General features: G+C 35.5%; 1 protein-coding gene across 2 annotated transcripts; it reads left to right on the top strand.

Moving 5' to 3' along the window:
* Positions 1-6,188: 6,188 nt before the first annotated feature.
* Positions 6,189-20,205, top strand: GTF2A2 (general transcription factor IIA subunit 2). 2 transcript variants are annotated; one of them, XM_074294955.1, is made up of 5 exons: positions 6,189-6,329; positions 10,506-10,652; positions 13,371-13,475; positions 17,039-17,165; positions 19,911-20,205. In XM_074294955.1, the coding sequence occupies exons 2-5, from the start codon at positions 10,581-10,583 to the stop codon at positions 19,934-19,936; spliced, it is 330 nt and encodes a 109-aa protein (XP_074151056.1). In that variant the 5' UTR covers positions 6,189-6,329; positions 10,506-10,580; the 3' UTR covers positions 19,937-20,205. The 2 variants fall into 2 exon arrangements, with proteins under 2 accessions (XP_074151056.1, XP_074151057.1); XM_074294956.1 differs by lacking the exon at positions 6,189-6,329 and adding an exon at positions 7,929-8,011.
* Positions 20,206-24,412: the final 4,207 nt, after the last annotated feature.

Here is a 24,412-nt window from a genome sequence, read left to right on the forward strand (position 1 = left end):
CCTTACAGTAGAATAATTGGAAGAACTCTAGAAACAGTTATGTGGGAAGGCCTGTGGCTTGTTTTCACAAGGACTTAAAAATAGTAATAATCCTGGCTTTGATCCCATTTTGGTCAGAGGAAATCAGAGAAAATGTCTGATTCATGTACCACTAAGTGTTCTGTGTATTTTTTGGGGGAAATGTCCCATAAGGGATTCCCTATACTGCCTCACCATTTTCCATACTGTGGCATGCACCACAGTTATGTATGTTAGTTCTTCACAATTTTGCCCCTAAGGTTCTTAAATAATAATAGGAAATATTCCACTTTGCTTAGCAGCAAATATGATTGCAAGGGATTTCAGCATTAACTATATGCATGCAGCTTTATTATATAATAGGCTCCCTTTTAATTTACTACATGTGATTGTGTATAACAAATGTTAAGGAAAATTCTAGCAAAGTATGCTATATCAAGTAATCAAGCATAAGATAAACTAGGTAAGTTTCAAATTCACAAAATTGAGCACTTTGTAAAAATAGATAAAACTTATAATTGAATACTGTTAAGATGTAATTGCATTTGAAGCTGTTTTGGTATTCTAAATATGGAGACTTAGAAATACCTCAAAATATATTTTCTTTTGCTGGCCAAAAAAACCAAATACTTATAAATTGATTTAAGAAATTATTCAATTTTTGTACCTGGTCTTGTACCCCCAACTTTTTTTTGGCTTCGTCTCCTAAATTTGTAGTGGTCATTTAACCATGTAGTGGTTATTTAGAGGAAAATATATTTGCTTATGTAATATTGCTGGTATTCATTTTATGATCTGGCTTGACTAAAGCACTTTGATTTTTTTAAAATAGAATTTTTTTCTTTTTTTTTTTACTGTAAGGTCCAAAAATTTAACATTTAATGCACTGTCATTAACTTAGCTAGATGTTATTCCTTAATATAGGGATTATTGTGTAGAAAAAGTACTGTCATTGTATAGTATAAGAAGTTCAATTTGAGTGTATAATGTTTGTATCAAGAGTATTAGAGGTATCTTTTAGCCAAGGAAACCTTTTGGGATTTTCTTTTGGCATGTTAGGAATATGATAATTTGCAGTCTGTTACATGTCCTACTATTACAAATTTAATGAACCTTAAATAAATGAATTGAAAAGTAATGATATTTGACTCATTTTACTTACTACATGGCAAATGATCTCAAACCTTTTTTCTTGCATCATACTTTCTATATATCTCTGTTCCTAAGATAATCTTACTATGTGCAGAAAGGTAATGCTCCCTCTGTATTTTAAACATTTTTAAAAAATCTATCAACAAACTTGTATTCTTACCATATAGGATAATTAGATTTTTTAATATGTTCCAATAAATGAGTAGCATACACAATTGAAAGCAGCCTTAAAGATTCTTAAGAATAAGTTATATTTTCAGAGGTAGTATGGCTTTATGTCTGTGGTTTGTTTTCCTTCCCTTTTCTACACTTAACTCTAGTTAGCTTAATGTTGAATTACTGTTGGCAATCATGCTTCTTTTCACCTAAAGTCAGTATAATGGATCTTTAGTGTTGTCACCTAGGGATCTTCACGGTTGTAACTGTTGCAAATATACATACTAGTCATTGCGGGTGTCATGATCCCTTATTGGAAGAAAGGGGATTTGGAATTAGGTGACATCTGAGCTGACTTGGATCTATGAAACTCAAGATCAGGTGGAAAAGGTATATCACAACTTGCTCATTTATTACTATAGCTTCAAACTTCACCTATAGTGCTTATCTTGGCTTAAAATTTTAGAATCCTCTTGACTCTCTTCCTCTATCCCCAATCCCTCTATTTCCAAAGCCTTTGATTTTTTTTTCTCTTCAGTCTCAGTTTTCCTTATACACTAATTGCTAGCACTGTCATTTAGGTTCCTTTTTATCTTACTTTACAGCACCTTTTTTTTTTTTTTTTAATACTTTTCAGTTTAAAAGCAATACAATATAGAGTAAATCACTTCAAGAATTTCCTGCAAAATAAGCACTTGGTTATTCCTTTCTCACAAAGTTGATTTGAGAATAAAATGAGAGGGAGCTAGAACTTTGACCTAGGTCTGCAAACTCCCAAATGTGATTTCTAAATGGTGTCCCTCCCCTTATTTTGCCTCTACTCCAATCTAACCTTGGTTGGCAAAGTAATTTTAGATCTTGCCTTATAATTTTGCCCATAGGGAAATTGGCACTGAAATAGTTTAAAGACAAACTAAATAGGTAGTAGACAGATAAGAATTGAATTCTGGTTGTAAAACTTAACTACAATGTTTTCTCATCTCCACTATACACTCTTCATGGATATACTTGGATGTAGAATAGGGGCAGCTATTATATAACTGATAGTTACCTCTAACAGTTGATTTGAAGATTAAATAAGGTATTAGTAAAGTAGCCATTATAATGTTATAGCTGTTTTTCATTAGCTGAAAGTAAAACTTTACTCACATATCTCAGGAATTTATTCTTGTCTTAGTCAACATTCTATTTTGGATTAGTTAAGAGGGTTTAGAATGAACAGGTCCTTTGAGACTGTCTAGTATAGTGTATGCCATACTCAGCATCAGGCCACCAAACCATACATAATCCCTGTGGGCCACAGATTCACATATTCACATTTGGTTTGAATCAGATTTAATAACAAATGTGTGTGGGGATCACATGTTCATGTTTGTCACATGGATTACTACAACCATTCAGGTTTGCAGATGAAAGGGATCTATAAGGGTATATCAAGGTTGTGAGGAGCTCAACATAACTATAAATCTAAGTCGGCCTTCATTGTTTAAAGCAGGCGTCTAATCTCTTTACTGCTAGTAGATGGAGTCATGTAAGCAGATGAATTCAAGGGAATTCACATGTTAGAAAAAAACTAAGTCGTCTCCCCTTGTTAATTTGTAAACTTTTATATCTGTTGAATTGTGGGTAGCATTCTGCCTTGTGGCTCTCCCTGGGGGGTGGGGGGGCGCCCTGCCATCGTAGTGCTTTGGAGAGCAGTGCTTCAAACTGCAGTTATTGTCAAACTCATTTTAAGCTTGGATTAATATCAATCTACAGGGACCTCACTGACTCAAAGTATAAAAAATATTAAAAATAAAATTAAAATATAATAAAACCAAATAATATAAATAAAAAATAAAAATAAATATTAAAAATTAAAAAAAATTCAATTTGCACAGCTATGTTGTTGTTGAAAAAAATGTAGCAATTTTCATGTTAGAATCAAAATTCAGAAACTTCTGCCGGTTAGAATGCTAGATTGACTAAACAGAAAGGTAATGTTCCATAACTGGATTTTAAATTTTCTTATAGAGATAGCATAGAAGATGGAGAACGTAACACTACATCCTCTACGCTGTGTTTCCATTAAACTTTTTGAACCCAGATGTAGGACATTATATCTAGTCAATGTGAAAACAGTACAAGATAAGACCTAGAAGTTTTAGTAGGCTATAAACTACGAATGAGCTAGAAATGTCAGAGCAGCCCCCTTGTCTTCCCCACTCCCATTATAATCTTGAGGCTATTCGTAGTTTTATTATCTATGAAATTAGGGGCTTAGAAATCTGGTTGGAATGTCCCTTACAAGGCCACGTGATACAAGGAGACAACTTGTCAATCATGCTGAAAGGGGTTAATGATGGAAAGGATGTGAGGTCATTTAGTCTAGTTCCCTTCATTTTATAAGTGAGAATAGTGAAGTCCTAAGAGGCGTCAGGATTCGAACCTAGAGCCTCGGAACCCATGCCCTTCATACTTCTGTAGTCTGCAGAACAGGAAGGAGATCAGCACTGGAAAGATTTTAAAATCTACATACAGATGCTAAAGGAATAATAGTGGGGATTCAGAGTGCAGAGAAGCACATCCACCACAGAACCGGAAGGAATAACTTGGACAAGACAGGCTCAGAGAAGACTTATTGCTGCAGGTAGTTTCCAACAGGAAGTGAAGGAAGCGGGAGAAGAGCCCCCGCTCGGATGAGGGGAGGGGGGTGGCGCTGGCAAGACTTGGCAACAGAAGACCGGGCCAAGATGGCGGCGTGGAGGCAGACAGCTGCTTGAGCTCCGCGTTTTCTCTCAGGACTTACTTCATGACAAGCCTCAGAATTAATGCTTGACCAGAAAAGAAACCCACAAATAATCACCAAGAGAAGACATCCTTAAAATTCGCCAGAGAAGGTCTGTGTTTGCTTGGGGGAGGGTGGAACAGACTGGGCGCAGACTGAGGGCAGGCAGCCAGAGCGAGACAGACAGCTCACACAGCTCAGACCTGAGGGGGGAGGGGGAAGATCTCTGCCGTTTCTGCAAAAAGACTCTTACCCCAGTGTGGATATTTCGTCTTGGCAGCAAGCCAGGAGCAGTGGAGAGGGTGTAAACACCGGGGATGAAGATTAAAACCCCGGAAAGCCAGCGTCTCTCAGAACCCGGCCACCCCCAACCCCCACCTGGACTGACTCAGCACATTCTCAGAGCCTCAGAGCGCAGACCCATGGAAGAACAAAAGGTCGAGAATTTCAAGGGAAATAATGAAAAAAAACTCAGAGGAAGGTGGTCTAAGTGTACCTGATTTAAAGCTATATTATAAAGCAGCAGTCACCAAAACCATTTGGTATTGGCTAAGAAATAGACTAGTTGATCAGTGGCATAGGTTAGGTTCACGGGGCAAGATAGTGAATAAAAATAGCAATCTAGTGTTTGACAAACCCAAAGATCCCAAATTTTGGGATAAGAATTCATTATTTGACAAAAACTGCTGGGAAAACTGGAAATTAGTATGGCAGAAACTGGGCATGGACCCACATTTAACACCACATACTAAGATTAGATCAAAATGGGTCCAAGATTTAGGCATAAAGAACGAAATCATAAATAAATTGGAGGAACAGAGAATGGTCTACCTCTCAGACTTGTGGAGGAGGAAGGAATTTATGTCCAAGGAGAACTAGAGACCATTATTGATCACAAAATAGAACATTTTGATTACACCAAATTAAAAAGTTTCTGCACAAACAAAACTAATGCAAACAAGATTAGAAGGGAAGTAACAAATTGGGAAAACATTTTTACAGTTAAAGGTTCTGATAAAGGCCTCATCTCGAAAATATACAGAGAATTGACTTTAATTTATAAGAAATCAAACCATCCTCCAATTGATAAATGGTCAAAGGATATGAACAGACAATTCTCAGATGATGAAATTGAAATTATATCCACTCATATGAGTGTTCCAAATCACTATTGATCAGAGAAATGCAAATTAAGACAACTATACCACTACACACGCGTCAGATTGGCTAAGATGACAGGAACAAATAATGATGAATGTTGGAGGGAATGTGCGAAAACTGGGACACTGATGCATTGTTGGTGGAGTTGTGAAAGAATCCAACCATTCTGGAGAGCAATTTGGAACTATGCCCAAAAAGTTATCAAAATGTGCATACCCTTTGACCCAGCCATACTACTACTGGGCTTATACCCCAAGGAACTACTAAAGAAGGGAAAGGGACCTGTATGTGCCAAAATGTTTGTGGCAGCCCTTTTCATAGTGGCTAGAAGCTGGAAGATGAATGGATGTCCATCAATTGGAGAATGGTTGGGTAAATTATGGTATATGAATGTTATGGAATATTATTGTTCTATAAGAAATGACCAACAGGAGGAATACAGAGAGGCTTGGAGAGACTTACATCAACTGATGCTGAGTGAAATGAATAGAACCAGAAGATCACTGTACACTTCAACAATGATACTGTATGAGGATGTATTCTGATGGAAGTGGAAATCTTCAACATAAAGAAGAGCTAATCCAATTCCAATTGATTAATGATGGACAGAACCAGCTACACCCAGAGAAGGAACACTGGGAAATGAGTGTAAACTGAGAGCATTGGTTTTTGTTTTGTTTTGTTTCTCTTCCCAGATTACTTTTACCTTGCGTATACAATCCTTCCTTTGCAACAACAACAACAACAACAACAACAACAACAACAACAACAACAAACAACAGCAAAAAAGACTTGCCAACAGGGCGGGCGTGTGAGGAGTAGAGAACCACCCTTAGGTGACTGGGGGGAACACAGGCACAGAGAAGGCGCCAGTGAACTAAGGAAACCTGGACGTTCAGACGCATTTGCGTCACTTCCTTCGGGGGCGGTTCCCTGAGTACATCCGGGTCGCGCGCCCGGGCTTCTAGTGACTGGGTCCGCGGAAGAGGCGGCGGGGACAAACGAAGCGACTTCGCCCGGGCTCTGCTCCTCTTCGGCTCCCAGCGCTCAGCGGTGGAAGGCGTTTTCCCCGAAGGTACCGGAGGAGCTGGGCCAGGCCGGGGCGAGGAGAGAACAGCGCGGCCCAGCTCGCTCTGCCCCCCCCCCCTTCCCCAGGACCCACTGTCAGGACGGCGCGATTTTCCTTCGTGCTCGGGGGCCCGCCGTCCAGGCCCAGCCCGGCCCGTTAGCCCGGGCCTGCGAGGGGAGGGTGCGAGATGCCTTGTCAGGGTGGGTGGTTGTAATCTGTTCCCCAGGCGGTGTCGGCCCCGTGCGTAGGGAGCTTCTCCAGCCGGCCCTCCCACCCCCGGGCATCCTCTCTTTTCTTCAAAGTACTGAACCACAACTTTAAACTGCGAGGCTCGTCCTGACTATAAAGCGGCCCAACTGCTGGCATTTCCCGCGTCCGCACTGGCGCGGAATAGTCTGTGGTGGTTTACTTCTGGTGGGTGTAGATTCAGTTGTAGAATTTATTACACAAGCTGAGAGGGAGCTGCCTCGCTCACTGCCCCGCCTGATGTTTGTAGTCTCCGTCCTCTGCGCTGGGTGGGGCGTCATCCCCAAGGGTTTGTTTGGTTGTTTATTTTTTTTCCCTAATATTTAATTCCAAGCAAAAGGCATAAGTGATTTGTTTCGGAAGTTTGCAAGATGCAATTCAGCAAACATTAATTCAGTACCGGGCCAGTCTTTGGGGAAAGTAGACAGAGAATAAAGAAAGAAAGAAAATCGTTAGCATATGAAACACTCAAGATACCCGGATGAAAAAGATTGTAGCGCTGGAGATGCTCCCTACTGTGGTGGAAATTCTAGTTCCCTCTCTTCTGAGTCTGTGAGGCTTTTGTGCTTTGCTGAATCCACCGTTTTTAGGGTTTTAAAAATTGGATAGAGGGAGAGGTGAAGGGGAGACAGGGTGCCAGTAGAACATATTAACTATACTCGTAGGTTAGCCTTTAGACTTTAGACTTTTTAGACTTTTAGACTTTTCTAGACTTTGCAGTCTAGAGTCACATGCTTTAAGCCATCTATGTCACCAAAACCGCTGTTTTTGGCCAGGGCCTCTAGACTTGTGATTCCATAGGTAGGAAGAATTCTCTCCATCTGTGAAAAAATGTCCGCCATTGCAAAGTAGTGACTGCTTGTAAGCTTAGTCAGAGTGCTGCTCAGGATACTGAGAAACTGACTTGCCAGTGTCACACAGTATGTGGCAGAGGCAATATTGAACCCCAGCTTTAAGGACCTTATAACTGACTGTTTCCACAGCACACATTCTCATTACTCAGCAGATTCTCCCAAAAGAACATAGAAGATGGGTCTTTCAAGAAGCCTGGGGTCATTAAAAGCATTGTGACTTTACAGGTGCAGTCCAGACCTTTACCACCTTCTCTTCTTGGCCCAGTTCATTTTCCATCCGAATGGTCAAAGATAGTGTCCTTATGGACCAGTTCAGTGGACTGTTGTTCAGCTACATAGTATAGCCTGAACCATAGGCATTTTTTTAATCATTTGGGTTTTGTTTTTTTTTTAACTAGGTCATAAAGACATAATTCTTAAGATATCAGATGTTATTTAGGAAGCTCCATAATTCAGGAGACCTTTTATTGTATGCAGAGCTTGAGATACAATGTCATTTTAAAACAGGTGAAGTATCCCACCATATTTGGTCTTCATCTTCCAATTTGGACTTTGTACTGAACATTTTTAATGAAACAGACATCTTTGGTAAGGATTTTTCCATGTTATATGTTGCTTAATATTTTATTTTTCCCTCACTAGTATTTGTTTTTCCAAATACACAAATATGGTTTCCAATATTTTTGTAAGATTTTGTTCCATTTTTTTCTCCCTCCCCCTTAATTTTTCCCTTTCCCAAAACAGCAAGCAATCCAATATAAGTTAAGCCTTTTAAACATATTTCCATACTTGTCATGGAAAAACCAGACCAAAAGGAAAAAAATTACCAAGAAAAAGCAAACAAAAAAGATGAAAATACTCTGCTTTAGACCACATTCAGTCTCCATAGTTCTCTCTCTCTGGATAGAGATGGCATTTTCCATCTCAAGTTTATTGGAATTATTTAGAATTCACTGTATTGCTGAGAAGAGTCAAGTCTATCACAGCTGATCATCACATTTTGTAGTTACTGTGTACAGTGTTCTCTTGATTCTGTTCACTTTAACTCATTGCTTAAGATTTTAAATCAGAACATCATAGAATGATGTTATCTCTTTTTTGAAGGTATTTTGACCAGCATACTCCCTTGCCTGGCACTCAGGCTGCTGCCCTTCAGGGTGCCATGGCTATTACATTCTTTTGCTAGGTCTGTTCCAACTCAGGTAGATGGGCTCCAATACCTGACCTGGAGAACCTATACCATGAAGAACACCCAGAATATTGGCACAAGTGGCGAAGGATAGTGCAGTTCAAGAATGGCACTCCCAGCTTCCCTTTTCTTCCTCCCCCTCTATCCAAATATCCAGATATTAAACTTTGGTCTAGCTTATCCCAATTCATGCCTTCCATTGTTCACCCTTTTCACTCTGCCTTTGAAACTTACTTTATTTTTTTAAGATTCCATTTTGTCCTGAATTTCTTCCTTTGATTTCTTCTATCTATGCAATATTTATTGGCACTCTTCCAAGACTACTCCTCTCACACTTTAGGTACATAGGGCTAGGAGAAAAATTAGTATAGTCTTTGTTTCATGCTGCTTGTCAAAAACCTCTCTCTTCTTTAGAGTTCACTTCATCTTGACCAGAGCATTGATGCTACCATCTATAAATCTACATATAGTTCATTCTTTCTCCTTCCCAGTAAATTTAGTATCTGGCTTGGAATCAGAGATAACTAGATAATAATGGACAGAACACTGTCTGGAATCAGGAAAATCTGAGTTCAAATCTATCCTGAGACACTTTAACTGTGAGTCTGGGCACACCATTTAACATCTCAGCTCCATTTTTCTCAATTATAAAAGCTTCTTAAAGTAGTTGTAAGATGAGATTGCAAGGTACTTAGCACAGTGCTTGGCTCATAGTAAGCACTTAGTAAATGCTTATTCCATTTGAGTCATCTTTTCTATCCCAAACCCTTTCCAGTTGGAAAACCCTAGCTTCTGGGACCATTTTCTTCCTTAGCTCTCATAAAATCTGTCTCTAGACTACTTCAGCACCTTCCTTCTACCCCACTCCACAATTAGTGTCAATTGCTAAGATAGTTCTGCATATTTCTCAAAAAGGACTTCAGCTTTTAAACACAACTTGCTTCTCTCAATTCAGTTTTCTATTCAACATGAGTTTTGTAGACATTTTAAGTACTTAAAAGTATGCTTGACACTGGCTCTCAGACTCCTTTATCACATTATTTTTGTGTGTGTATCCTCTACCCACACTCCTTGGAATCAGAGTTTGAAACCTGCATTTATTACTTGTGTGATTTTGGGTGATTCATATTCTTAAAGCCTCAGTTACTTCTTCAGTAAACTTAGCTTAAACCTCACATCCATGATCCCATCCAGCTCTAAATAAAAATGTGATCAAATGTTTAAAACCCCTCACCAAAACTCAACTTTTAGATAACTACTATATCCAAAGCATAAAGTATTTAGTCACTTGTTTATAGCCAGTACTTTATTGAAATGTATACTCTTTGTTGTTGGTGACATTTTATTCTGGTTAGTTTTTTTTTTTCTTTTTAACTGCCCTATAATTTTATTGGTATGAGAAACTCCTGACATGTGGAGGCACATAATGGCAAGTGCCTGTAATCCTTGCCTTTAGGGGAGGCTGAAGTTGGTAGATTGCCTGACCTTAGGCATTCTGACTTCTGGTGGGAATAAAGCTGATCTAGAGTCTACATGAAGTCCAGCACTAAAATGAGGGTTGAGGAGAGGCTATGGTGGTGTGGTACCAGGGACCTAGCTTTCTTAGGAGCAGCAACCTAGCCCAGATCAAAGTTTTCATGCAGTAGGAGTCCATCAGCAGTAGGAGTCATTGCTCAAGATAAAGAGATCATTTGCATTTGTGAGAGGTGCTCTTGAACCCACAGCTTCATGATCTTAGGCTTCTAATCCATTCAGCTATGCTGTTTATGTTTTATATATATATATATATATATATATATATATATATATATATATATATATATATATATATATATATATATATATATATATATATATATGTATATAATTAATGCTAATTTTTGTGTTCTTTAGGACATCCATGAAAACCTGATATCTGTGGGCAGTTTCACAGCTGGATGATAAGAAAAATCGAACTCTTCTTAAGACATGGCATATCAATTATATAGAAATACCACTCTGGGAAATAGCCTTCAGGAAAGCCTTGATGAGCTTATACAGGTGAGAAACACATATTGAGCCTTTCTATTTAGATAGTTTATCATCTCATATCTCATTGGCAAAGCACCAGGCACAATTTTATCTCAGAAGTTAGTAACTTCAATATTTTAGTTCATCTTTGATCTCACTGGTGTGGGTGTTTCCTCCTAGGTGTGCTGTCCGTCCATGCCTTTCTATCCTGTGCAAATCTTGTCTTCCTTAAATTCTACCAAGAGAATTGACCTCACATGTAGAGTTCTTTCTCTAAAATCTTTTTACATTCTCTAGGTACCAAATGTAATCCAGGGAACATCCATCAATTATCCTGGGCTTTCATTACAAGATTAGCACACTCCCTTTTTCAGCCAGACATTTATAGATGATATCTTTCATTCCAGTTTTTTGCATGCAAGTTCACCGTAACATTTCAATTTTGTATCACCAAATGTATTGTTAGGATTGATTTAATAGCTAGCTAGATGTCATAAGAAGACTGGACTTGAAGTCAAAAGGACCTCAGTTCCTATATTGCCTTGGCTATTTACTAGTAAGCTTTGTGACCCTGGGCAAGTCACTTTATGTCCCTGCTCTTCAGTTTCCTCATCTGTAAAATGAAAGGGTTGAGATGATACCTACATGAAAACTCTGTCCTTTATGTACTTCAGACTTTATTTTGGATCTTAATGCAAGCTTATCAAATGTTGGCCTTGATTTCATCTAAAACTTATGGAAGTGAACTTGCAGTAGTACAAAATATGAGTAACTTAATTTAGAACATATGTGTCATTGAAAAATTTGGTATAAATCAAATTTACAAAGTTGAATTATGGATTTTTTAAAAAAATGTTAGTTGTAGAAGGTGAAAACTTCTGGTTTTTTTCCCCCCATTTAAAAGAATACCATGTGGAATCCCTAAGATGAACAGTCATATCCTGATACAATTTTTTTTTTAATTAAATCTGAATGTCCCTAACTTGTACTTCTTTAAAGCAATATGTACTTAGAATCAGTATCATAGACTCATAGGATTAACAGTGTTATTACAGATATTACCCAATCTTCTTATTTTATGTTAATAAATCCAAAGAATTCAACCTACATGAGCTGTTAGTGGTTGACAGAAGACTAAAATCTGGATACCCTCACTTGATGACCTCAGCAACTCACTTGGATTTAATTCTTATATGATTACAGCCCTAATCTCTTTCATGAGCTCCAGTCTTAAATCACCTGTTGCTTATTGGATGATTAAAATTGGATGACCCATAAATATTTGAAACATTAACATATATAAAAGTGAACTCATTACTTTTCCTCTCACACCCATCTCTCTTCAGAATTGTTTTATTTCTGTTGAGAGACCAGCATCCTTCTAGTTACTGAGCTTGTCAACTTTATGATAAATGTCAGTGTCTCATTTCCCCACCCCACATGTTGTGAGATCTTAATCCATAATTTTCAATTCTCTTCTCTCTACACATATAAACACCACCATAGTTCAAAAATCTCTAACCTGGATGACTGTTCAGTTATAGGATCATAGATCTAGAACTTTAAGGGACTTGAGAGCCCTCTGATTTAGTTCAGCATCACCCCCCCCCTCCATCTACTCTTTTCCTGCTTTATAGATAAGGAAAAGGAAAGCCAGGGAAGTTAAGTTAAGGGATTTGTGCAAATTCACACTGGTAGTATCAGAAATAAAATTTGAATATGAATCTCTTACTGAAGAATCAGTTCCTCTTTCAATGTACCACATCTTTCCCTTTTAATTTATTCTCCACACAGTTGATAATTTGATTTTCCTAAAGTATAAGTCTGACCATAACAACTTTACTAACTCCCCAGAAATTGTTACCTCTACAATCAAGGGTGAAGCCCTCTATCTGATATTATAAATCCCTTTTACATTTTGATTCTCATCTACCTTTCCAACTTTGTTATATATTACTCCCCCTTTTTGGCAGTGTCACATTGTTTTGAAAGTCAAGTTAACCTTGTTATTATTTTCCCTACACACCATTCCGTTTCCCATCCCCACACTTTTTCATTGTCTGTCCCTCTTGGTTAGAATGTAATCTTCATCTCCATCTTTTAAAATTCTTGGTCATTTAAAAAGTCAGCTCATCTTTCCCCTTCGGCCTTTCCTGATTCCCATTTCCCATCTTTTTAATTACTAATGCCTTCCCTCTCAAAATTATTCTGTTTATTTGTTTGTTTGTTTTTTTAATATGTAAGTAATTATCTTCCCTGATAGAATGTAAGCTCCTTAGACAGTAACTTTGATTTAGTCTTTATATCCTTGGCATGTGGCACATAGTAATCACTTAATAAATGCTTTTTGATTGATTTCCAGTACAACATTTGTTACTGACAGTATTGATAGTTGGGTAATTAATGTCATATGAACTAGAAAAAAAAATTTGAGGAAGAAGAGCCAGGGAAAATTGTTTTATTTATTACTTTGTATGTTTTCTTATTTAAGTGATAGTTGTATCCAAATGTCTATATTTTGTCAGAAGATTGCACAATTCTCAAATTTCACTTTTTGCTTATCCTATTGTCAGGGAAATTGAGGAATTTTAATGTACTTGGGGTGGTGGTCAGGAGGGACAGTGTGGGAAACTGTCACTGTAGTAGAATTTCTGGCTTAATTCAGATAAGCCTTATGCATTAACTTCCTATACTTTGATATATTTGGAATCCATAATGAAGGAAATGAATTGTGGCCTTTTTACTCAGTCTCAACAGATCACCCCCCAGCTTGCCCTTCAAGTCCTACTTCAGTTTGACAAGGCTATAAATTCAGCATTGGCTCAGCGAGTCAGGAACAGAGTCAATTTCAGGGTAAGGATACTTATCTAAACCTAGACACTTGCACATTGTTACACGGAGTATTTTTAAGGCCCTTGCACATTTATGTATCTATAGTAAGAACAGAATGATGGGTGAGTAACATTTTGAAATCTCTTGTGTAACACTTTGAAATATTTCTGACTGTTACTTTTTTTAGATGAGCTTAGTAGGTTCGTCCTGCATACAAAAGGTGCAGTTCTTTTAGACCTGGTTCTGTGTGTGGTGGGGCCATATTGTCATTGTAACTGAGTTACTATTTGCCCAGAAACTTTTCAATAGCTGCTGAATCAAAACTATTCTTTAAGGAAAAAATGTGGCTTCTATAAACTGCTAGTTTTTCTGGCTTCCTTACCTAATTTGTGGGGCCCAGCCACGTGGTAATGGTGGCCTTCTGTAATCGGTTTAATTCTGCCTAATTTTTTTTACTGATATTAATGTGTTAAAATGATAAATTATAGCTGAATAGAGATGGTCTTATTCATTTTGACCCTAGATTCAAAATGAAGAACATATGGGGAAGTATTTTTTCCTTTTGCTGTGATGTAATATTATCAAACAAAGCAACATATTGAATAGTGTTGATAATGTTAATGTGACTTTGTAGAATTTGTTTATTTCTTAGTTTTAAGTAATCTTTATCTGTATTTTACCTAACTCTAAATTATGGTTATGCCGATATAAAATAGAGCAAATAATTTGTTTTTTATCTACCCATTTAATGAAAAGATGCCTAAGCAAAGGAGCCTACATACAAATATTCGGTAAATATTTGTTGATGATAAAAGTCTGCCAAGTTAGTCTCCCTGTGCACATGAATGTTATCCTAAGTGCTATATATGTGTTGAATGTAAATATTTCATTATAATAAGGATTTTTGTTTTCTTCAATATGATCATTTGCAGATCACCAGGAGTTGATAACTTAGTTGCTAAGTCTTAGGGTATTGCTTGACACTCAAGAGAAATTATTAAGTCCTTATAAATATTCTTGTGATTAGCTAAGAGAATGGCAGAAAGTGAAACAAAATATCCACCCACATTATAGTTAACTTGTTAATGTTGTACTTCAAAGACCCCAAAACACCATCTGTTTCCTCATTTGAGTCTGACAACATCACTGGGCAGACTAAGGTACCACAGGTATCATGAACTCTATTTTATAGGTGGGAAAACTGAGAGATTAAGCCTATACTCACTCAGGAATATATCACTATATATCACTCAGGAAGTGTCACAGGGAGTCTGAACCTATGTCTTCCTGGGTTCCCACATTCCTATACTACTTTGCTTCTCACTCTAAATTGATGGCTGGCTCCCCAAGCACACAAAAAGTTATCTGCCACAGAACTTGATTGGTTTTGAATTCAGAGTATTTGCATACATGCCTCTCTATCACCTCTGGTGGGGAGAGATGTAGAAATAGCATTAGTGTCTAAGTAGTGAATTTCAGCAGTTTCAGTCATTTTTAAAATTCTATTTTAAAATCTAGTATGTTGTTAATTACACATAAGCATAACTTTTCTGTTGCAGTATTTTTGACTAAAATTCAAGGCCATTTTGCAATTTTATGACATTTACATGAATAAAATCATTTGACTATTAGCACAGGGTTGATTTTATTTCTTTTGAATTAGACTCATTTTCCATAATTTTCATAATGTACATTTCAGGATTCCTACAAATAGATACTATAAGATAAAATCTTTTTGCCAAGTGCCCAAAAATGATGTGTTGTTTTTAGAGGCAAAAAAAATTGATGTGGTAACAGTATTTTAGTATCCTGCCTTTGAACAAAACCATTGAAGTGCCCTGTAAAAATTTTGTGTCAGTAGATAAAATTAAGGCAATGGTTGTGTTTGCCTTTTGACATTGCTTTCAAAATTATCTATTGAAATTGTTTAAATGTTTAAAAAGTACTTAATGTTAGTACAATTTGTAACAGGACATTTAAAAGAAGAATTGTGAGTACATACAAATTGGTGCGCTAAAAAAAATTCACAAAATGCTTCTTAAGTATTATGAAATTTTGAATAAGAGCCTATAATCCCTGTTACATTTTCCCTTCAAAATTATCAATTATAGTTCTTTAGCTTTACTAATATTTCTTTTTACTTTAAACTCAGTTACATGTCTTGACTTTGAATTTAAAAAGTGCCTTGAATTATAATTATGTCAGCTGCCTTAGAAAGTAGATCCAGTGAATGTTAAGTTTTCCCTGGAAAATACAGTATGAGATTTTATTTCAGTTACAGAAATTAATAATGAAAATTTGTCAGGTTAAGTGAAAGTTATGATTGTTTTCCCATATTAGCACCATGTTTCAAACAATGTCCACTAAAATCTTTTAAATATTCTTTTAAAAAAATTTATAATGGTGAAAGCAAGTACAAGTTACATAAGACATTGAAAAAGCAATAATTGGCTGCTCTTTGCAGAGCACTGTCAAGTGCATTTTGATTTGACTCACCACATTTAGATTAGTTCTGATTTCTATTAAAACCTATTCCTTCTTTGCAGCAGTCAAGTACACATAATTCTTTAGTTTTCTCAAGTGTAAGAGCCTTAACTTTTTAGGTGAACTTACACATTTCAGCCACAAGAGGGCAATCAAGATAAACATTTAGTTATTTTGGAATTTTACAATTCTGCTATTTCATGTCCTTGACTTATAACTGGTAAATTTTAGTGACACAATTTTTTTTTTTTATATCTAACTGAATTAAATTATCACGAAATGTTCTTCCCATATTTCTACTTTTCCCTGCTCTATTCCATTCTGTATTAATTCTCAGGTTTTTATATAAGTATAGATTCCTTTCAAGAAAATAAAATTGTAAGTCAGGTTCACTCTTGACTACTACATTCATTGTTTACAATTTTAGTACCAACAAGATGTGCTACTGATAACTAAAATAAGAAGTTGGGTTCTTAATCTTCTAGCCCAAAAAGGTCAGTCAGAAGAACAGTCACAAAATATTACAGGACTAAAGGAAATTCTGTTCTACTTCCCTGTTCTTTCTCCACCCCTAAATCACTAAATCCTTAGATACCAATGTTTTCTCCCACTACAACATGAAATGAGATGGATCAGTCAAAATGGAATCAGGTAGGATAAGTAAATCAGGTCAACAGTTGTCTGCATCTTAGGGTCTACTAAAGCTGTCAGCAAGCCAGAACCCCTTTTCTTCAGGACTACGTTTCAGAACAGTTAACGTTGTTTAGTGGGCTTTTATTAAAAAAAAAAATTTTTTTTAAGCAAATACATATTAAATAAGAAAGGTCATCAGTTAATATTTAATTTGTTAAAGATACTTAATTTTATTATAAGAATCCCATTAATCTGAATTACTGTAAAAATTGTACCATAAAAGATTTCTTTGAAAGGAAAAATTTATTATAAACTATGCCCCAGTTTTATACCAGCTAGATTTGGGGGAAAAGGATGGCTTTATAGTTGAACCAGTCACATGTTGACTTTTGTTGATTTTGTCTAAATGGCCTTCATGAAAGGAAAGTGAATCTTTTCATGGTGAATGTAAATGTTTTCTTTTAAAGGGCTCTCTAAATACGTACAGATTCTGCGATAATGTATGGACTTTTGTATTGAATGATGTTGAATTCAGAGAGGTGACAGAGCTTATTAAAGTGGATAAAGTGAAAATTGTCGCCTGTGATGGTAAAAGTAAGTGTTCAAATGTCTTAAAAAAAACTTTTATATCTTATGACTAGTTTGTTGATACTATATTGCATATGTCTTTAGAAAATGCTGTTGCTCAAAAAAATCCAGCCTAGCCCCTTGTCACATATACTGTGATAGTTATCTGTCCAGAAAAGAGTGGAGGAAAATAATGTGAACTTATAATATATTCAGTTTTCTGAGATGGAATATCTAGTCTTCACTTTAACTGGGCTTTCACTCTATTCAGCCCATTTTATAAATATCTATACTTTACTTCACCAGAAATCCTTTATATCTACTTTAGATATGTATTTTTTACATGAACCACATTATTGTACCAAGTTCTGCTTCTGCTTCAGTTCCAGTGATTTAATGTTCTTTTGTCTTATGTTTTCTAAAACGTGACAGTATGTTTCTTGGAGCTGATGATACTTGACTCCCTTGTATGAAAGGGAAAGCTGTTGGAATGCAAATATGATTTCCTTTTCTAAGTTCTTGTTAATAGCCATTGAGCCCATAAATCAGGAAAGAGAAAATTATGGCAATTAGTTAGAAACAAGTAATTACTATATAACTATGCAATTCCCTAATAAGGGAATCTTTTCCTTCATTATAGATTTACTCACAATAGTAAACTTAATATTCAAGTGTTTCATAGGCTCCAGTGCTTTACTCTACATTTTCTTATTAGTCAGTTTTCCTCTTCCACTGTACTCATTTATTTTTATTTGTCTGAATCTTTTGGGTACAGGGGGAGAGGCACATAAAGTGTGCCTCATAATTTTATTGCAAAGACTCCTTGTAAGTACCTGAATAGCAAAAAGAAGAGAGAAATAAAGTTCACTGTCTTCAAAGAACAGATTATCTCCTGAGGTCTTTCAGACCTTAGAAGCATTCCAGGAAGGAACAGTTAAATTCCTAGGAACAGGTAGCTTTCCTTTAATTTCTGGTTTAAATGTCCTTGACAGATGACAGCTATTATAAGTAACAGTTTACTTTGGTAATAATATTTTTAAAATTTGGTTTTTATTCCTTGAAATACTTTGACACACATAGGCTTTTTGGGAGTAAAGAATGTTTCATTTTGTTTTTGTAGCTTCAGTGCCTTGCATCGTACCTGGCATAGAATAAACAGTTATAGTTAATAGTTCAGAATCTCTAAATGTGTAGAAGGAATTTTAAAAAATAGATTCTTGTATCAGATTTGGGCTCATAACTCTTCATCAGTTTCTCTTGTTTTGCTAGCTGAGTAACTTCACTGTTATTGTCTATTACAACAAAAGTGATTTCAAATATAGATATAATTAGGCTAAGATCTCATTTTTAAAAGACGACTTGTCCAGCAACTTCAACTATTTTGAAAAAATCCAACAATCAGAAAGTAAACCTGAAAAAAGGCAGCCAGAGCCTATGTATTCAAGATTGTGTACTTTTATTAGTAGTATGCCTTTTCTTCTCACCTAGCACCTGTTAAACACATTCTCACAGAAATAAGATTATGTTTTTCAAGTTAGAAACAGCAATTTAGGTTGGGCTACTTAGAGGCACATTGAGCATAATATGTAATAGCTAGTAACAAGGAAAAGACAGATATAAATGGAAAGAAAATATTTTTGAAAACCATTTGAGTATTTCTGTAAAAAATAATCTTATATACTTAATGTAGCCCTTGAGGACCTCACTGCTAACATGTAATGGTATAATGAAGTGATGATTCATGAATATCCTAAGTATTCAAGAAAAGATGAAGTTTTGATTAGCATAGTCTTTAAAAAGATAAGGAAGTATATGATACATTTTGGAAAGATTTCCATCCTAATTAATCAAAAACAGGTTAGTGTTTTTAATTCTCTTATATAAAACATTTTTTTCTTTGACAGTGCAACAAGTTAAATGAAACATTGCTGTCAAATAGATCTCATTTTAAAAAAAAAACTGGCTGAAAGAAAAATAATCATCATTTCTGCTCAGAAACTTTTAATTACCCCTGAAAAAAGTCTCACTTCTTTAACTTAGCATTCTACCTTAATCTGATTTCAGCATAATACTTCCCAGTTATATACCCTCTTACTTTTTCCATCTCAAAGTGATCTTTCCCTCCTATCTCTCAGCATTTTTTGTCTATTCCTTGGCTATGCACTATTCTTCCAATTTGTATTAAAGTTCTTTGTATTTTCCCCTATTAGTCTATAAGCTCTTTCATGACCACAATGATTAGTCATACTTAAATTCTCAGTGTCTTGCACAAAATAAATGGTTAGTAAATGTTAAATTGTTAGTCAACTAACTTTTTTAGATATATGTATATAAATACACACACGTGTACATGCACACACACTGCGTCTGCACTGCACTGTCATATCTTAACAGAATTTATCCCTTTTATGGCCAAAAAAAAAAAAAAAAGTGGAGAACAGAACCTAAAAATGTAAATAATAAATAGTTTTAGAATAAGAATGTAAAATAACTGGTTCTTCACAAATACAAAATTTTTCACAGTAATGTTCGCATTAGATCTATTAAATTTTTTATCTACCTCTAGCAATGAAAATTGTTTTTGATAAAATGTATAAGTTATTATCTTACTGCTTTGAGGCTTTTTTCCTTAATAGCACCTGTTTCTTTCAAGAAATCTTTTTTGCACTGACTCAGATATTTAATAAACATGAAAATCAAGTTGCTCTATTCCTATTCAAAAAAAGAAAAATGAATTTGTACTTTCTACCCCACCCCCCTCTGTTTTTTTAGACACTGGCTCCAATACTGCAGAATGAATAGAAAAATGGTTTGTCTGTGCCATTTTCTGTTAATATGCAGCACTTGGGAAGAGAAGCAAGGAAGAGACTGTTTAATTTATTCTAGCAATGCAGATACGACTACACTGTGCTAGACTATCTCTGAGAATGCTTGTAGAAAGCATATTTCTGTAGTGTTTTACATCACCTTTATTATACAGCATGAAGAGAAATACCTTTTTTAAATGACAAATCAAAAGTTGTTGCCTTCTTATGAACATTCTTTAATAAACTTATTTAAAAACTCAGCGTGAAATAGTAATTATTAAAAAATGTTGATGTAATAATTGAAAGTTAATGAGCAGATAAACATTTTGAAATAATACAGATATATTACATTGTTATTCTCTTCAGTATCCTTCTAACTTTATACCTTGGAACTTCTTTTGTAAATCTCAATATTAACATTCTTAAGTATAAGTGGAATTTAAAGTAAAACTCATTTTAATCTGTAGAAAATTCTTTTTTTTCTTCAAAGGTACACAAATTGTTGCAATCTATTCATAAAAATGTTACTGTTGGGAACATCACAAAAGTAAAACTTGATAGTGGAAATGCTTATGTTGTCAGACGACTTCTAGACCAAACATTAAAATAGTCTCCAGTGTTATTAAAAAATTCCAGTGTTAATGGAAATCTAGAAATGAAGTCTACTGTATTGACTTTGTCAGTCATTAGGTTCTAAAACCCTTGCTGATAATTACTTGCAACATATAGCTTAATATTGATCAGTTATAATCTGAAAAGAGACAGGTGAGTAGCTCAGTAGTTACAGCTCTGTGCCTGGAATTAGGAAGACCTGAGTTCAAATTCAGCCTCAGACACTTATTAGCTGTGTGACTCTGTAGAAGTTATTCAACCTCTGTTTGTCTTAATCCACTGGAGAAGGAAATGGCAAATCACTAGTTTCTTTGCTAAGAAAACCTCATGTAGGGTATTAATGCATTATGGCCCATGGGATCACAAAAAATCAGACCTGACTAACAATGGTAGGTGAAAGAATGTGAAAGAACCTTATTGTCCTTCTGTGTACATATGAAAAAGACAAATGAAGCACTTCTTTAAAAATCTGTGGTAAACAATAAAAAGCTTGAGAATATTAATTTTTCAAAAGTGATTGGATGTGGATTAAGTTTAGTTATTTGCTGTAAATCAAAGTCAACTTAATTTTTCCCAACAAAGAATTCTGAATGGTTTTATTAGCACAAAGCTGTCCCTTAAAGATTTATTTTCCACTCCTGGAGAATGTAAAGGGGAATGTCATTAATATTCCTAATAATATTGGTAGCAATTGTTTTAATAATGCATTTCCATGCACAAAATCACTTGAAGTTTGTTCTGCAAATATAGTCATAATGAACTGCATTCTGTTTTGAAAACATATTAAGTAATAGATATTATTATATAATGTGAAATGTTTCTTTCTGATTTCTAATTGCTTTCTCAGATTAGATAGACAATATGAATTACCAGTAGTTGATGTATGAAAAGTTTATAACCATAGTTATTTTGTTTTGAAAAAATACAGGCAATGTGGATCAGTGGATTGAGAAAGATCATGCTTGGGAGTGAGGAAAGCCTAATTTAAATGATGCCAGTGACAATAGCTGAGTGACAAGTTATTTAATCTTTGTGTATCTGTCCCTTTCTACCAGTTGATAAATTTGTGATTTTTCTCTGCTTGGAAGAGAGTAGGAGGCAGTTTCTGCATGGGAAATTCACTAAGCAGTGATTTAAAAATAAAGTGAGGAAAGCAGGGAAGCATCTAAAAGGCAGGAACTCATCTGAACACTTCCCCTAATCTCCTTCAAATAACTTAATGCTTTGGCAGAACCTAAAGGATGGAGTGAAACATTTTCTAGCCCAGAAGGTGGGCTGGAAAAGTCTGTTGCACCATCACAGTCTGCACTGTTCATCACAGCCTGCACTCTAGCACATCAGTGGTAGGCCCTAGGAATTGAATCAGTAGCAACAATAAGCCTTCAGACAACTAGTCAGACATTATAAAGGTCCCTTTGCCAACCCAGGCTCAGGATCCTGTTGCATTGCTCATACCTGGATCTGAATCACAGTCACAAGGCATATAGGAACACTAGAACATCAGAGTTAAAAGCCAAAGGGGAACTGGGACCCTGGTCCCAGTTCTGGGATTGAAAAAAGGTGCTTATGGTCAGTCATAGACCACAGCAAAGGCTAGGAGAGGAGTAAATATCTCTTTACAACATACTATCTTAAAAGAATCTAAAACTTGCAGGTCCCCAAATTATCTTTGAAAACAGCTTCACAAAAACTCAAAGCTTGCATCTGGTTAAAAATCAAGTTAAAAAAGAGGGAAAATTGTAAAGAGAAATGAGAATGATCCAAGAAAATGATGGAAAAAGTTTGGTAAAAGAGGCACCAAAAAAAAAAAAAAAAAAAAAAAAAACTTAGGGAAATAAAATCTAAAAAAACCAGAATAGGCCTAATGGTGAAAGGTGTAAAAATCTAATGAAAAAAAGAATGCCTTGAAAAGGAGAATTGGCCAAATGGAAAAAGAGGTACAAAAGCTCACTGAAGAAAATAAGTCCTCAAAAATTAGAATTGGGCAACTGGAAACTAATGATTGAGACATCAAGAAATAATCAAAATTTTAAAAAATAGAAATGTAAAATATCTTGTTGGAAGAACAACCATCTCAGAAAATAGACAGGATGATTATCTTTAAAAAAATAAGTTAAATAAAAATTAAGGGATGAGAAAGGAATGTACTGAAAGGAGAAAAGGAGTGGTAGACTGAGATAAATTCTCATAAAAGGGACAAAAGAGCTTTTACAGTGGGTGGGGAAGGGGAAAGTGGGATTCTCAAGAGAATATGAAACTCAAATTTTAAAAATGAAAGATATGAATTGTTTTTGCATGTAATTGGGGGAAATTAAATGGAAAAGAAAGGACTGATACAATGGTACAGAATAATAATAATTGCATTTATATAGTGCCTACTAAACACTTTCCAAATATCTCATATGATTCTTAACAACAATCCTGTAAAGGTAAGTACTGTTATTAATCCTAGTTGAGAAATTCAAGGCAAACAGATTAATTAAATTGCCCAATAATAAATATCTGAGGCTTTATTTGAACTCAGGTCTTGTACAACCCTGGGCTAATTTTACATAAACCTGTTTGCCTTAGTTTCCTCATCTATAAAATGGAGACAATAATAGTACTATCTCCCACAGATTTTTGTGAGAATCAAATAATATAAAGCATTTAACACAGCATCTGGCATGTAGTACCTACTATATAATGTTAATTTTTATTAAATTATCACTGCTCTCATAACAGGTGCTACAATGTTACTGAGGTTACTACTGCTATTCACCCACAACCCAGTTCTTGCTTCAGCTACACTAATTCTCAAGTATCTAGTGTCCTGCCTTGGATATAGTAAGTCCCTAATAAATATTTGCTGATTTGCATGGAATACAGTGCTGAGTATCTGGGTACCTCTCAATGACAAATTATAATCCATGCAAAATCTGCCTGCTTTGGGTATTAAGAGAAGTGGGACAAAAAAAGCTTATAATACCTCCTATATATCCACTGAAGTTCCTAGTTACCTCCAGCTTATTCTGAGTTGGCTGTTTCCATTGATGTTATGTGTACGTGTTAAGAAAGTGGGTCCTAAATTTATGAGAAAATGTGTTATTGCTACTTTTTATTCTATCCTATTTCCGATACTGCCTTTGCTTTGAGCTGATTGTGTCATCTAGATGACAATTAATTTGAATGCAGTGGTGGGAAGTTATCATTTTAGTAATGTAGACCCAAAAGATACTTTGAACCTGAGGACCCCTAGAGAACCTTTCCCACCAATACAAGTTGGAGGGCACTGTTTTCAAGAAAGATTTTCTTTTGTGGATATCCTAGTTATTACAGAGAAAGTTAGTATTTTGTGTTTTCAAAATGATTGGATTGGCAGTTTGCCTTTTCAAAGTCATATAAAGCCAACTTTTGTATAGTTAATGACTTAAGTACTATTTGTTGCATACCTGTACTTTTTATGATTATGAAAGTCAATGAGCAATATGTATGTTATATCCCTGAAATGTTGGTGCCTGTCAATACATCTAGTACACCCTGGGGACTCAGCTTATCTGAGGTCCTTTTCAATTTATGGTCCATAAGGATTGTCCAATGGGCTTGAAATACAAAGTAGTCAATTCCAAGGGCTTAATCCCTTTGGGACAGACTGTTACCTTTTTGTGACTTTTTGTGTGTTCTATTTCGTTTTAAACTGTACTCCTTGTCCTCTTGAGGTGTGAGTTCAGACCTCCTCATGTAATATCCTGAATGTATTTTAGGTAACTTTTGTATTATACCCATTAAAGGAATTTTTCTCATAAGACATTGCAATTTCATATCTGAAAGTGAGAAATGAATTTTCAGTTGGACTCAGGTCTCTAGTCCCTATTA

Source organism: Sminthopsis crassicaudata, chromosome 2, assembly GCF_048593235.1.
Source record: "Sminthopsis crassicaudata isolate SCR6 chromosome 2, ASM4859323v1, whole genome shotgun sequence".
NCBI lineage: Eukaryota > Metazoa > Chordata > Mammalia > Dasyuromorphia > Dasyuridae > Sminthopsis > Sminthopsis crassicaudata.